At 40.4% G+C, this 15,845-nt stretch overlaps 1 protein-coding gene across 7 annotated transcripts in view; it reads right to left on the minus strand.

Moving 5' to 3' along the window:
• Positions 1 to 15,845, minus strand: part of LOC132392593 (integral membrane protein GPR155-like) — an 89,225-nt gene that overhangs the window by 59,566 nt on the left and 13,814 nt on the right. For all 7 annotated transcript variants that reach the window (XM_059966682.1, XM_059966681.1, XM_059966684.1 and 4 more), the window contains 2 exons: positions 11,775 to 12,248; positions 1,250 to 1,649 (listed from right to left, as the gene is read on the minus strand). In XM_059966682.1, coding sequence (XP_059822665.1) covers positions 1,250 to 1,649; positions 11,775 to 12,231 — 857 coding nt within the window. In that variant the 5' untranslated portion in view covers positions 12,232 to 12,248. The remainder of the gene's footprint in view (positions 1 to 1,249; positions 1,650 to 11,774; positions 12,249 to 15,845) is intronic.

Raw genomic sequence — 15,845 nt, forward strand, 5'->3', positions numbered from 1 at the left:
TCTCAAACGTCAGCGTGTTTCAAACAGACCTAATTGCAATCAGATGCTGGAACAATAGCCCTGAGCCATTGATTACCCCCGAATTCTTCATTCTGACAGACTTGTTGATCCGCTAATTATCAGTCTAATTGCCATCCTATACAAACTCTTTTTGCTAACTTCTCTAATTCAGCATCAATTATAAACTCAAATAAATTTATTAAATTTCAGTTCATAGATTGTTACTGGATCCACATACCGACACCCTACTCCTCCCCCTCCATGTCACAGAAACATCACAGAACAACTTTCCTTTGCCTTCCCTGCTTTGGCCAATGTTCCATCCACAATGAGAAACTGTGATCTGTTCCATCACTTTTCTACCTTAACTATTCTCAGATTAAATATAACACTTCAGGCTCAATATAAGAGTCCATTTCACACTTTCCTTTTTGTTTTATCAGAAACTTCAGACACATTAAAAATTTTCTGTGTTTTCCATCATATTCTGGGGACAGAATGTAATTCAGGAGTAGGGGTCTGGACCCCAGGTGCATCTTGACTGGTTTGAACACTCGCCCTGCGATCGTGGGTTTCCTGTGGGCGCTCCAATTTACTCTCACATCCAAAGGACATGTAGATTGGTAGGATGAATGGCCACTGTAAATTCTTCCTAGTACAGATGCGTGGCAAAATATGGTGGGGTTGGAAGGAAAATAAAATGGGACTAGTATAAATCAGTGCTTGACAGTTGATGGAGACCAGGAGGGCTCAAAGGCCTGTTTCCTTGACTCCTAGAATCACAACCCCAGAGGAAAAACAATGTCCTTATCTCCCTAATTATCGAATCCCTTACAACTGTGCTCACCCGCTCTGACTCACCTGTGTTTTGCTTGTGTCGACTCCTGCTGTTGCATTCTCAATTACATTCTATGGTGACCCAGTCCACATCCTCATTGCTGGCATCGAGAGCTGAATACCCATTGAACAAGCTCAGGCTGACCGTTTTCCCACCTCCACCTCCTCCTCTAATTGAACCCGTGGCTGTCCCTCAACACTTGACTTTCTGACCTTTGTAAAACAGACTTTTACGATATTTTGTCTCGAGACTAATCAATCACAGACACACAATACAGGGAAGTGTGGTTCTGAACATTATCCTGTTATTAAGAAGAGTGTCAACCACTTTAAAGCCCAGATTGGAAAATACAAGTTAACCAGACAACACTTTTCTGAAATTAGTATCAAAAGATGAAGTTTATCTACTTACAATTTGGCTGTAATCAGAAGAATAATTGCAAGAACTGAAGTTTTTTTCAGCTTTGTAATCTGCCCAACCATTGTCAGTCCAAGGTAAAAGAGTGCTGAGCCACTGAAGGAGCTGGCCAGACCATCCAGAAATTCTCCAATAATCGCTGGAATCTTTTGTTCAAAGATAAAGTTCCCACAAATTCCAACAATGACCATAAAAACAATGGGGTTTTTTAAAACCTGAAACAGTACCATTGCAATAGTCTTCAGTTTGCTTTGTTGAAGGTTCAAATCTTCCCTCCATTTCTGGATTTCACAGAAGATGAAACCAATTGGATTTAACAATAACAGTGAGATAGGAGCGAGCAGGTATATATACTGAAGGTATTCTGGGCATGTATCTCTGTAGAGAGCCTCAACTGAAATACACAAAGCCATTATGTTATCACAAAAATCTTGAATTACAAGATTTGCCTTAAGTATATACATTTCATATTGCATAAGTAACTGACTTTACAATTTCAAAGTCAAACAGTATCAGGAGATAGAGAGACAGAGACAGAAACAGGAGAGAGTTATTGCGGCAGGCTGATGAACTTTCATCCATTCATTCTCTGTCTGGTCTGTGGACATTTCCAGTGCTCTCTGCTTTTCTATCAAGTTTCCTGCATTTGAAGAATTTTGCTTACAGAAAACAATTGTTAGTTTGTGGGGAATTATGGAAGTAAGTTCATAGTCATAGTGTAGGTAAGTGGTAGAACATGGTCAGAACTGATGGGAATGAGGGGAGAATAAAATGGAATTAGTGTACTATTAGTGTAAATACCAGCATTTTTGTCTTTATTGGAGGAAAACTATCCCCTCGACCAGGCCAGTCACTTTAGCACACCCCTTGCTTGTCACATCAATTTTGCAAGGGCCAATATATGGGTACAGGACCGTTTAAGCAATCAGTCTTATATCTGGCTCAAACATGGACTGTAGAAGACAACTGTGCTGTACTCAATTCTCAGAAACATTTCATTAGAGTAATATATATATATATATATATATATATAATAATTAATATAAAAATATTTTTGTTCTGGTAGCTAAAACCTGTTCAAAGAAATAGGTTCAAGTTAATGTCTTGAAGCAGCGGAAAGATGATGATTTTTGGGGAAAGTGTTCCAGGTCTCTTGGACAATCGATCCAGTCACGATCAATCAAGAAGCAAGGATAATAGGGGATGCTTAAGGCAATATTGAATCATAATTGGCTCTGCTAAAACTGAACTTTATTCCAAGATTATGAGTGGAAAACATAGCCCCTAAAGTATTTCTGCAATATTCCACTCCCTCATCTGCTCTTCATCTTTGCTTAAAATAGATAAAATGGCAGATACCCATTATTGACATATAACCAACTAACCATGCACTCATGCTTCAACTTTATTCTAAAGATCTCAAAAATATCTACTGGTTCCTTAGTGTTCTTTAATCAGTTCAGCAGCAGTCTCTACAATTGATTCTGGTCCACTTTCTGGAGGATTTCCTTATTACTAACCTTTTGGTTATCTCTTCTAGTATCTATACATGTGTAATTTGTTATGCATATTTACATTTTAATACATTATAAATGCAAATCAATGTATAAGATTATGAAGTGATAAACAACTCATAAAAAAGTACATATTTTTATACAGTTCTATACATAGTTTTAAATTAGGCTTTCATATCTTGTTGCTTTGAATACTATGGCAAGTTGCATTGCAAAACAATATTTTATAAAGATGAATATGTTTAAGATTTCAGCAACCTACCCCAATACCTTCTTTCTGCTGAGCAAAAGGATATCTTTAATAGACAAAATTTCAACTGTTCGGATGGGAAACAACTTCTTCCCCCAGACTATGGAACTCCCTAACACCACCAGGTCTCATCATTTATGAAGCAACAGTAGCATTATACTGTCTACTTTTTAAACTTGCATCATATATGCAGTTTATTATTTGTGGCAATATTACTTTATTTGTTATGTGTGTGAGTTATATGTATTGTGTTGTGCTCCTTGATCTGGAAGAATATTGTCTCATTCAGCGGTATACGTGCACATGGTTGAATGACAATAAGTGTTAACTTGAATTATTTAAAATTTTTTCCAGAAAATGCTCATCATTCAACCAACAATGATTTAAAATTATTTTACCTTCACCTCAGCAATGGAGACAAATTAGTTCAAGGTAAATTTCTCTTTCTCAGTCACAGTACATGGCACAAGCAAATATTTATGGAATTACAATGCAAGACAATGAGCAAAGACTCCAAATGAAATGAATTATTAAAAAAGGGAAGTTGGTTCAGCACTTTGAGTAGTTCATGTAATTTTAAGTTTTTTTTATTTGAGGAAGAATATAGTTGCTTTAGAGACAGTGGAGGTACATAAGGTTAATCATAGGATAAAGGACTGACATACAAGGCAAAACTCAGCAAACTGGCTCCATTCTCACTGGAGTTTAGGGCAATGAGAAATTATTGAAATGTTAAGACTCTGAGGGAGTTTTACAAAGAGTAAATATAAATAGGGTAGACATAAAGAGGGCATTTCCTCTTAATGAAATAGGGGAAAGAATTTAAGAATAAGGGGTAACCCATTTAAGATAAATGAGGAATTTTCTCTTTTAAAAGGACTATAAATTTTTGGAATTGCTCCATCTAAAAAGACAATTAATGCAGGATCAGGTATACCCAAGGCTGAGGTGGTGTGTTTTAAGTTACAGAGAAATCAAGGGTTTGACGAGGAAGGTAGAAATATAGATTTGAAGACAATATGTATTATCAGTAATAATTTTACTGAATGGAAGCAAAACCTTCAGGGGCCATTCCTGCTCTTAGTTCTTGTCTATATCACAAAATATTAAATATTAAAACTCTAATTTAAAGATTAAACTAGAGTTGCAGGGCAATGGGAACCAGTGCCAGAACAGATAATGGAATGGTCATGGAAACATGTTGTAAAGATCTCAGACAAAGTCAGGGGTCATTGGATTGAGCTAATTTGGAACTGATGTTCTGAGATACGTGTACTTCAATGCAAGAAGTATTGTAGGAAAGTCAGATGAGCTCAGGGCATGGATCTACACATGGAATTTTGATATTGTAGCCATTAGTGTGACTTGGTTGCGGGAGGGTTAGGATTGGCTGCTCATTACTTTGGAGGTCCATCGTTTTATACATGGTAGGGTAGGGGTGACGTTACTAGTCAGGGAAAATGTCAAGGCTGTGCTCAGCCAGGACTGACTGAAGAACTCATCTAGTGATGTTTTGTGGATGGTGGAACTGAGGAATAAGAAAGATATGACCACGTTAATGGGGCTACATTATAGACCACCTAACAGTCCAGGGAATTCAGAGGAACAAATTTGTCGAGAGATCACAGACTGTTGCAAGAAACACAGGGTTGTGCTAGTAGGTGATTTTAACTTTCTACATATTGACTGGGACTCAATACTGTAAAAGAACTAAATGGAATAGAGTTATCAAATACTGTAGATCAAATATTTTGCATCTAGTGATCATACTACCATTAGTGTCAAGGTAATTATGGGAAAGGATGGGTTCAGTCCACAGGTTGACATTCTAAATAGGAGAAAGGCCAGTTTTGATTGTATTAGAAAGGATCTGGCAAGTGTGGATCAGGATAGGCTGTTTTTTGGCAAAGGTGTACTTAGTAAATGGGAGGCTTTCAAAAATGAGACTTTGAGAGAACAAAGTGTGTATGTGCCTGTCAGAATAAAAGGTAAAGATAACAAGGGTAAGGACCCTTGGTTTTCAAGAGATATTTGAGGTGCTGGTTAAGAAAAAAGAAAAGAGGTATATAGCAGGTGTGGGTAGTAAGGATCAAATGAGGTATTTGAGGAGTATAAGAAATGCAATAGAAACCAGGAGAGCTAAAAGAAGGCATAAGGTTGCACTAGCAGACAAGGTGAAGGAGAATCTTAAGGGTTTCTACAGGTATGCTAAGAGCAAAAGGATTGCAAGGGACAAAATTTGTCTTCTGGAAGACGATAACGGTAATTGTGTGGAGCCAAAAAATACAGGGGAGTCTGAAATGGATTTTTTGCATTTGTATTTACTTGGGAGATGGACACAGCATCTATAGAAGTGGGCAACAAAACAGCAGCAAGATCATGGGCCCTATACGGATTACAAAGGAGGAGACGTTTGCTCTCTTGAGGCGAATTAGGGTGGGCAAATCCCCCTGGCCTGACAACATGTTCACTTGGACCCTGGGAGGCAAGTGCAGAAGTTGCAGGGGCCCCAGCAGAGATATTTATAACATCCTTAGCGACAGGTGAGGTACTAAAAGATTGGAGGATAGCTAATATTGCTCCGCCGTTTAAGAAAGACTCTAAGAACAAGCCAGGAAATTATAGGCCGGTGAGCCTGACACCAGTAGCGGGAAAGTTATTGGATGATATTCTAAGGGACTGGATATATGAGTTTTGAGATGGATGGGGACTGTTAGTCAGGTTATGTCCAACCAATCTCAAAGTTTTTCAAGGAAGTCGCCGGAAACATCGATGAAGGCAATGCTGTGCATGTAGTCTACATGGGCTTTTTTTAAAATTAAGTGCAATCATGAACAACAGCCAGATCAGAATTGCTGATCAAGTCAACTAGTTCCCAAAGAGAACTCTGAAAGGCCATTCAGATGGTTCACAGCTGCTCAGTGACAGAACACAAAAATTCATGTGTACTATTAAGAGAACCTCTGGAACCTTCTAAGAGTGATGCTGGCATGCCTTCCTTGTGATTACACCTATGTGCTGGGGCCAGGACTGGTTACTGATTGAGATCTGCCAATGAGGAGTTCAAACAACAGACACACTCATCTGCCCACTATGTTTCATCTCTCCTTGTTCACCTCTCCTGCCCTGCCACCATCCCCTGCCACACCTGATTCCATCTGTCATTCATCACTCTCCCTGTATTCTTCTGGTTCTGTCTATCACCAACCAGCCCATTCCACCTCTCCCTTCTGCACACTAGCAATATTTCTTCTCTTTCAGTCCTGAAGCAGGGTCTCAACCTGTAACATCGATAAACACCCTTTGCCTCCAAAGGTGTTGCTTGAGTTCTTCTGTTTTTGTTCAGAGATTTTTTATAGCACTGATACTTTATTCGTTAGGGAACATTTAGATAGAAGAAAAAATACCTTTTTTATTCTTATAATTAACTACGCATTTCTAAAGAGGATCGCAATGGCAAATGAAACACAAGAGAGACAACAGATGCTAGAAATCTGGAACAACACACGAAACGCTGGAGGAACTCAACAGGTCATTCCGATGAAGGGGTCTCTTCCCAAAATGTCAACTATTTCCCTCTGCAGATGCTGACTGACCCACTAAATTCCTCCTGTATCCTGTGTAAAGACAAACGAGCTAAACTTAAAAAAACTACCATTCCTTCTCATCTCTGTTCTGAATGGCTCAATCTCTTTGAGAATACAAGCTCTGGTTCTCCACATCCCCACCATCTTCTCTCCATCTGGACTGCCAAGCCCAATTAGAGTTTTACTTTTCAAAGTTTCATTAAAATTACTCTTAATTCCTCTGGACAATATCAATCTAATCTACTTAATCTCTCTTGGCATGACAATCCCCCATTCACACCATGACTCATCCCAGGAATCAGACTGGTGAACGTGTTGCACTGACTGTATCAAAAATGCAATATTCCACAAGGTAAGGAAACCAGACTTGTACGTAATACTCCAAGTGCAGTCCCACCAGGGAGGTACTGCAAGTAACTGCATCAAGATAACACTCACGTACTCAAATCTTCTTGCAATAAACAGTAGGATATGGAAGACTTATGTCTTTGCAAATAAATTCTGGTGCTAATGCTTTTACATTTTGGTATTTTGAGTCTGATAACCCACTAGATATGGAACCCAGAGACATCCTTAGATTCTTGGTTCTTGAAGTAGATTTCAGTAGCAGAACACATTGATGCAGTCATGAATAAGATACTCCACTGTTGTTGGCTTAATATTAGATGGTGATGAGGATGGTACAGGAGTGAGACTGTTCGGGTGGATGTGTGGTGTTACAACCACAATCTCGCACTCAGTATCAGCTAGACCAAGCTTTGATTGAGAACTTCAAAATCCACACCAGTCCTCTTTGAGGACGTCAGTGGTGGGACGGGTGAGCAGCTTCACGTTTCTGGGCATCAACAGGTCGGAAGATCTATCCTGACCCAACACATTGATTGAACCATGAAGAAGGTACGTCAGCATCTATACTTTGTTTGTAGTTTGAGGAAATTTGGTTTGTCACCAAAGACTCTTGCAAATTGTTTCAGAGGTACGTTGGTGGGCATTCAGACTGGTTGCATCACAGCCTGGCATGGAGGCTCCAATGCATTCGTAAAGCAAGGCTGCAGAGGATTGTTGACTCAGCCGGCACCACTGTGGCCACAGTTCTCAAAGACTAAACTAATTCAAACTAATTTGGCAGGTGGAAGGAAACCAGACTGATAGGACAGAGGATGAGGCAGTTGACTGACAGGACAAAACTGCAGTCAGAGGAGTGGCTTGAACTGTGTCTTTAAACTTAAATAGTGGAGGAGAAGTGGTTTCAACAGTTTGGAAATGTAAGGATAAAGTAAAATAGAAAGAGAGTGCAGGAAAGGTTACAAAAGTCTACAGAATAAGCAAAAAGACAAAAGGTTTAGAAAGGAGTAAAATTGTAACTTCCAATAACATGTTGGTAAAATTGTAAAGGGTGATGGATACAGAACTGAAGGTGTTATATACTCACTTGCCACTTAATTGGGTACCTTCTGTATCTAATAAAATGGTCACTGAGTATAAGCTCATGGTCTTCTGCACCTGCAGCCCATCCACTTCAAGGTTCAATATGTTGTGCTCCTTCTGCACACCAGTTGTAATGCACGGTTATTTGAGTTACTTTCACCTTCCTGTCAACTTGAACTAGTCTGACCATTCTCCTGTAACCGCTCTCACTAACAAGGTCTTTTTGTCCACAGAACTGCCAGACACTAGCACCATGCTTTGTAAACTCGAGAGACTGTTGTGTGTGAAAATTCCAGATGATCAGTAGTTTCTGTGATACTCAAACCACCCCATCTGGCACCAGCAATCACTCCATGGTCAAAGTCACTTAGATCACATTTATTCCCACATTCTGATATTTGGTCTGAAAAACAACTGAACCTCTTGACCACATCTGCATTCTTTTATGCATTGAGTTGCTGTCACCATAGTTGACTGATTAGATTTTGCACTAATGAGCAGGTGTGCAGGTGTGCCTAATAAAGTGGCCTCTGAGTGTATTGGCATGCACACAGTATATGGAAAAAGGTAGATGACATTGTAGCATAGTTTAGAGATTGGCATTTATGAGATTATGGGCATCACTGTGTCATGGCTGAAAGAAAATTACAGTTAGGAGCTTCAAAGTCAAGAATAAATATTGTATCAAGAAGGCAGGTAGGTAGACAGAGAGGGTGGGGTGGCTCTGCTGGTAAAAAATGAAATCCAATCTTTAGAAAGAGGTGACATAGAATCAGATGTAAAATCCTTAGGGCAGAGTTAGGAGACTGCAAGGGTAAAAAGACTGATGAGATTGATATACGGGCCTCTGAACAGTAGCCAGGATGCATGGTATAAATTACAATGGAAGATAGAAAAGGCATATAAAAAGGGCAACGTTGTGATAGTCATGAGGGATTTCAATATCTGGGTAGTCTGGGAAAATCAGGTTGGTGCTGGAGTCCAAGAGAAGAAATTTGTAGAATGCCTACGAGGTGGCTTTTTAGAGCAGTTTGTGATTGAGCCCAGCAGGGAAAAGGCAATTCTGGATGGGGTGTGGGATAATGAACCAGATTAGATAAGAGAGTTTAAGGTAAACTATTACAGCAGAGGTATGAGAAAGGAGCTGGCCACAGTTAATTAGAAGGACACACTAGCAGGGATGACGGCAGGACAGCAATCACTGGAGTTTCGGAGAGCCATTCAGAAGGTGGAAGATAGGTTCAACACAAAGAAGAAGGGAAGATGAGGTAACTGTGGATGATGAGGGAAGTGAAAGACAGCATAAAAGTATGAGACGGCAAATAATATAGCAAAAATTAATGGAAGGCTAAAGGTTTAGGAAGCTTTAAGATACCAACAGGGGGCAAATAAAAAAGCAATAAGGACAGAATAGTTCAGAATCAGAATCAGGTTTATCATCACCGGCATATGTCTTGAAATTTGTTAACTCAGCGGCTGCAGTACAATGCAATACATGATAGTATAGAAAAATAAATAAGTCAATTACAGTAGGCATACATATGTATATTAAATATTTAAATACAAAATAGTGCAAAAACAGAAATACTACTAAAAAAAAGTGAGATGGTGTTCATGGGTTCAATGTCCATTTAGGAATCTGATGGCAGAGGGGAAGTCAAGACATTGTTTTGGCATCAGAAGCGATATTTCAAGAATCACTACATTCTGGAATATTGCAGAGGGCTGCAAATGTCCCCTCCACTCTTTAAGAAGGGAGGGAGATAAGGAACTGGAAATTATAGACCAGTTAGTCTGACTTCAGTGGCTGGAAAGGTGTTGGAGTCCATTTTTAAGGACGTGGTTTGGGCTACTTGGAGACACATGATAAAATGGGCTGAAGTTAGCATAACTTCCTTCAGGGAATATCTTGCCTAAAAAACCTGTTGGAATTCTTTTAGGAAGTTACATGCAGTACAGACAAAGGAGAGTCAAGGGATGTCATTCACTTAGATTTGCAGAAGGCCTTTGATAAGGTTCTGCACACGAGGCTGCTAAACAAGAGCCCATTCTATTACCGGAAAGATACTAACATGGATAGATTGGCTGGCACAGTGTGGGAATAAAGGGGCACTTTTCTGGTCGCTTTTGGTGAAAGATACAAAGATAGGCAGAGGGGCAGGTGCTGCTGAGAAAACAGGGAGTGTGCGGAAGGTCTTAGAGAGATTAGGAGAATGGGGAAAGAAGTGTCAGATGGAATACAATGTACGGAAGTGTATGGTCATGCACTTTAGTAGAAGGGATAAAAGTGTAGACTTTTTTAAAATGGTGAGCAAATTCAGAAATCAGAGGTGCAAAGGGGCTTGGGAGTCCTCACGCAGGATCAACACAATGGCTGCAGAGAATATCATTTGCAAAATACATTATAGTCACTTGCCTAAATCCCAAACTAATAAGTCCCATATTTACAGATTTATATGAAGGCCAAGAGCTTCGGGTGCAAAGGGAAATACTACCTACAGTACTGTGCAAAAGCCTTAAGCATGTACACACAGTATTGCTAGCATGCCTAAGTCTTTAGCACAGTACTGTAGTAATTTTGTGTATTGCACTGTACTGTTAGCACAAAAAGACAACAAATTTCATCATAAATGTGAGAGATGATGCGGGTCTCTATTGTGGACTGAGAGTGGGAAGGGGGTTAGGGAGAGGGGAATCATGGCTGGGGAAAGGGGAAGGAAGAAGGGAAAGAGTGGGAAGCACCAGAGGGACATTCTGTAAAGAGCAATAAACCAATTATTTGGAATCAAGTGCCCTCACGTGGTGTCTCACGGCTGGGTGGGTCTGCACCCACCCCTAGCACTCCTTCTCTGCCACCTGTCCCACACCCCTCCTGTGGTGCTCCACCATCACCATTCCCAACATCCTTTGCTCCCACCAGATTTACAAACTCACTCTCCACGCCACATTCACAAATACAGTAGTGTGCAAACGTCTTCGGCACCCCAGCTATATGAACAGGCCTTTGACTTTTACACAGTACTGTCCATATTCCAATTCAAGTCATGTACTACCACAAAATAAGAAATATTATTGCTTCTTCATCATTGTTCGATTTCAATCCTGGAACTTTTTACCCAACAGCATTGCTGGAGGAGCTTAACCTGAAAGGCCCCAACTGTTAACCACCACCTTATGAATGGTAATTAGGAGCATGTAATACCTGTTTGTTATGTCAGCATAAGCACATACCAAAGGAAAGAACGAAAAGAATTACTTGCATTATATTGCATTTAGCATGTGGCAATTCAGTTCATAAGACTGCAGGCATCTTCTTGGAAGTCTGCCATTGTTTTTCCTCAGAACTGTCGAGGAAGCCCTTGTTGAATCATTCATATCACGTTAAATTCACATATGCACTTTGCACTATTTTCCTTACCTGAATTGGCTTTAAAAAGAAAATGTGATTTTTAACTCTAAACATGCTGGCAATGCTTTCCACAGCCAAATCTGCACACTGGAAATAGCTAAAGGCAGAATCATAACAAACACAGCATTCATTTGAAGTTTCGTGCTTAGTACTTCCTTTTCAACAAAGCCCAATGCTTAAAACAATCAGATGCCTGCAAAGTCAACGCCCATCAATCCTTTGCCCTTCTCAACTTAAACCATTTCTCCAAAAATCAAAGCAGCATTTTAAAATTCGATAATTATGTCTAAACAAAACTGAAGTTCAATGGAATTTCATATAATGGACTCACCTATAGGATATCCCAAAGCAAAGTCATTGCTCTGTGTAGCAAAGATTGGGAAGAGCCCAGCTTTGCCAAATCGGCTTTCTGGACTTGCTATCAGCAGAGTCAGAATGCAGACAGTTATGAAGACTGCAACTTTAGCCACAAGAATACTGCACACAAAAATCCAGTTTATGTGAGCAAAGTCCAAAACCACCATATTCTGAAAAAGGAGGCCAGGAAGTGCAAACATTGACACAAAATTTCCCAAACCTTTGGTCTCTGTAGAATTAATGATGTTCATTCTTCCAGCAACATATCCACAAAGTATAATGCCAAAACACTCCAAAAGAGCAGGGAAAAGCCTGCTGATGGATAATTCGGGAACAACAGCCCCAGAGGAGTTTGTGGCGATACCTAGACTTGACATGCTTCTTTCCACAGAGGAGTTTGAAAGTGTGGCTTGGGTCAACGATGAAATCATTCATGTATCAATGAAGGCTGAAAGAAAAACAAAAACACAAATGATAAGTTAAAGACTTTATTCAGAACAAGGCCTAACTTGATCCCTAACCTTGCTGGTTTTTCCTGGCATTTGATTAAATGGTTTCTCATTCCTTATTTAAGAGGCCATGCTTACACAAACTTTCTGGATTATATGCAAGTGTCATTTAATTCTGAGTGCACACCACCATGTTGGCAGTTTACTGATCTCTATAATTCCATAATCATTAATGAACATGGGAATGTCATTAATCAACATGGGAATACCTGTCTCTGTTATCATAGCAACTGGAAACCAGCGGCATTAATAACCACAAACAAAATGCAGGACTGTTTATACAAAAACAATCAGATAGTCAAGTCATTTTGGTATATCTACCTTCTCAGGCTGCTTAATGAACATTTAGGATATTTTAAACAACACCCTTAAAGTAAAAATGGTTAATCTGGCACAATCAGGACTTTAGTGGAACTGGACTTGTAACTTACCTAGAGCGCTGGATGTTACTTAATAACATCCAAGGCACTTTAAACAAAATAAGCAGATTAAAAGACATTACACAGTGGAATAATATATTTCCAATGAACCTGATAAACTGTCAGGGATGCACAGTGAGCCAGATACAAAACCACCATCTTTATTATCAATGAAGGGGCAGCAATGATAGGGTAGAGGGGTGGCACGGTAGCACAGCGGTTAGCGTAACACATTACAGCGCTAACAACGCGGGTTCAATTCCCACCACTGTCTGTAAGAAGTTGCATGTTCTCCCCTTAACTGCGTGGGTTTCCTCTGGGCGCTATGGTTTCCTCACAGAGTCCAAAGACGTACGGGTTAAGGCTAGCAAGTTGTGAGCGTGTTCTATTGGCGACAGAAGAATGGTGACACTTGTGGGCTGCCCCCAGCACATCCTCAGCCAGATTCAGATTCAGTTTATTGTCATTTAGAAACCACAATTGCAATGCAGTTAAAAAATGAGACAACGTTCCTCCAGAATGATATCACAAAAGCACATGACAAAACAGACTACACCAGAAAATCCACAGAATGTTTGGTAATCCCCAATCCAGAGTCTGGAGAGGCTACTGCATACTAATATCCCGCTACTATCTTAGCACGTTCCCCAGAAAGGAGCTCCAATCCCACCAGACAAAACAAGACCAAAACCTAAAACTACAAGACCTGCACAAAACCACATAGTTACAACAGTGCAAACAATAGCATAATTGATTAAAAAAAAAGGCCATGGGCACAGTAAAAATAGTCCAAAGATGTTAAAAGACTATAAGTTCAAAAGAAACCACCACACAGTTTCCACAAGTCCTCAGGGTCCCCAGTAGACTCGTCATCCCACGCCGGGGACAGACGGGAATATCCCTGCTATGGACTTCCACGTTGCTACCCTACTCAGCCTCGCAGACACAGCACACAATGAAGGCTCCAACCATCCCCTCCGGCACAGCTTCTCCAAGCACTATCCTCTGCCGAGCGTATTAAGACGCCCCCGCCAACGGCCATCAGCAACATGGCCCCGAGGACAGGGGGCCTGTTCTTCCCGGCAGAGACCCGGACCTCACAGCAGCAACGAAGAAGGTCTTCCTGGAGATTTCCAGATATCCCTCCGTGCTCCCACGTCCATTTTTCATCTGATTATGATTGCGCATGGCACCCCGCTTCACAAGTAACAGATAATCAGCTCCGGAGTGGCCGCTGCAAGCTGCGTCACGCTGCCATCTTGGATTGTTGGACAGTGTTGATCATTGACACAAACAGCACATTTCACTGTATATTCCGATGTTTCAATGTACTAATAAAGGTCATCTTTTGTCAATGCAACTATTCAAGTTTTACATTTTATAAGCTTTACCCTTATGACCATGTGGCAAAGCACATCTTCAATTCCATATGTAAGTTTGCTGACTGTCACAGTCATAGGCCGTATCAAAGCTGGTGATGGATCAGCATATAGGAGGGAGATTGAACATCTGGCTGAGTGGTGCCACAACAACAAACTCTCACTCAATGTCAGCAAGACCAAGGAGCTGATGACTGACTTCAGGAGAATGAAACCGGTGGTCCATGAGCCATTCTCATCAGGGGATCAGAGGTGGAGCGGTGGAGAAGGCCAGCAACTTGAAATTCCTTGGTGTTATCATTTCAGGGGACCTCTCCTGGATCCAGCGCATCAGTGCCATTACAAAGGAAGCAGGCAGTGCCTCTACTTTCTGAGAAGGTTGAGAAGATTCAGCATGTTATCTAAAATTCTGACAAACCTCTATAGATGTGGAGAGTACACTGACTGGTTGGATCATAGCCTGGTATGGAAATACCAAAGCCGTTGAACAGAAAAGTCTAAAAAAAAAGGAGTGAATACAGCCCAGTCCATCATGGGTAAAACCCTCCCCACCACTGAGCATACCTACAAGGAGCACTGTCCATTATCAAGGACCTCCACCACCCAGGTCATGCTCTCTTCTTGCTATTGCCAACAATAAGGTACAAGAGGCTGAGGAAGTGCACCAGCAGGTTCAGGGAACAGTTATTACCCCTCAACCATCAGAGGAAATAACTTCACTCACCCCAAAAATGAAGCGTTCCAATAAGCTGTGAGCTCACTTTCAAGGACTCTTCATCTCACGTTCTCGATACTTATTGCTTATTAATTAATTAATTATAATTATTTGGGGGTTTTTTTGTATTTGCAGAGTTTGTGCTCCTTTGCACATTGGTTGTTTCTCCACCTTGTTGTGTGCGGGTTTTACTGATTCTATGGTGTTTCTTTGTACTTACTGTGAATGTCCAGAAGAAAATGAATTCCAGGGAGTTTATGGTGACATATATGTACTTTAATAACAAATTTACTTTGAACCTTTCAAATCCTGATGATTATTTAGAACCTTGCAAAGTTATGATAATAAGATGTTACCTCGCTTAAATTGCAATGGTACTGATCGTAAAATATCAGATACAATGGGCCAGCTTATCTGATGCTTCTAGCCACAGTGCAGTATTACTTCTCTGCAATTATTGTCAGCTAGACAATTCTGATGTTCTGAAATTACTTGTGCTAGTTCGGTGAGATTTTATCTATACTTTAATGGCATTTTTTAACTGCATTGCATTTGTGGTTTCTAAATGACAATAAACTGAACCTGAATCTGAATTAATCCATCGTAAGCACAAGAGATTCTGCAGATACATGTTCCTAATTAGCAGTTCATACGAGGAGGTCTTGCTGAAGTGGACTGCCCAGTCAACATTCTTCAACCGATGCCAGACATATGATTTGTTTTCATCAACAGGAGAAACCAATTGGCCAGCAATATTTTGAGAACAATTTTTACTTGTACTAATGGAGCTGTCTGGAATCATAATCTGACTGAGCAATAGCATAACTTTTATGTAACATTTCATATTCACAATGCAAAATTAAACAGTTGGCACCAAAAGTCTTCCTGGAATCCTTCCTGACTGAAGGATGGTGACATTAACTAATGCAGTAAAAATCAATCAGATGCCACTGGCATTACACAGAACCTAGAAAGTACATCCCAGGAACAGGCCCTAGACTCACAACGTCTGTGCTAGCAGTG

This window comes from Hypanus sabinus, chromosome 4, assembly GCF_030144855.1.
Source record: "Hypanus sabinus isolate sHypSab1 chromosome 4, sHypSab1.hap1, whole genome shotgun sequence".
Taxonomy (NCBI): domain Eukaryota; kingdom Metazoa; phylum Chordata; class Chondrichthyes; order Myliobatiformes; family Dasyatidae; genus Hypanus; species Hypanus sabinus.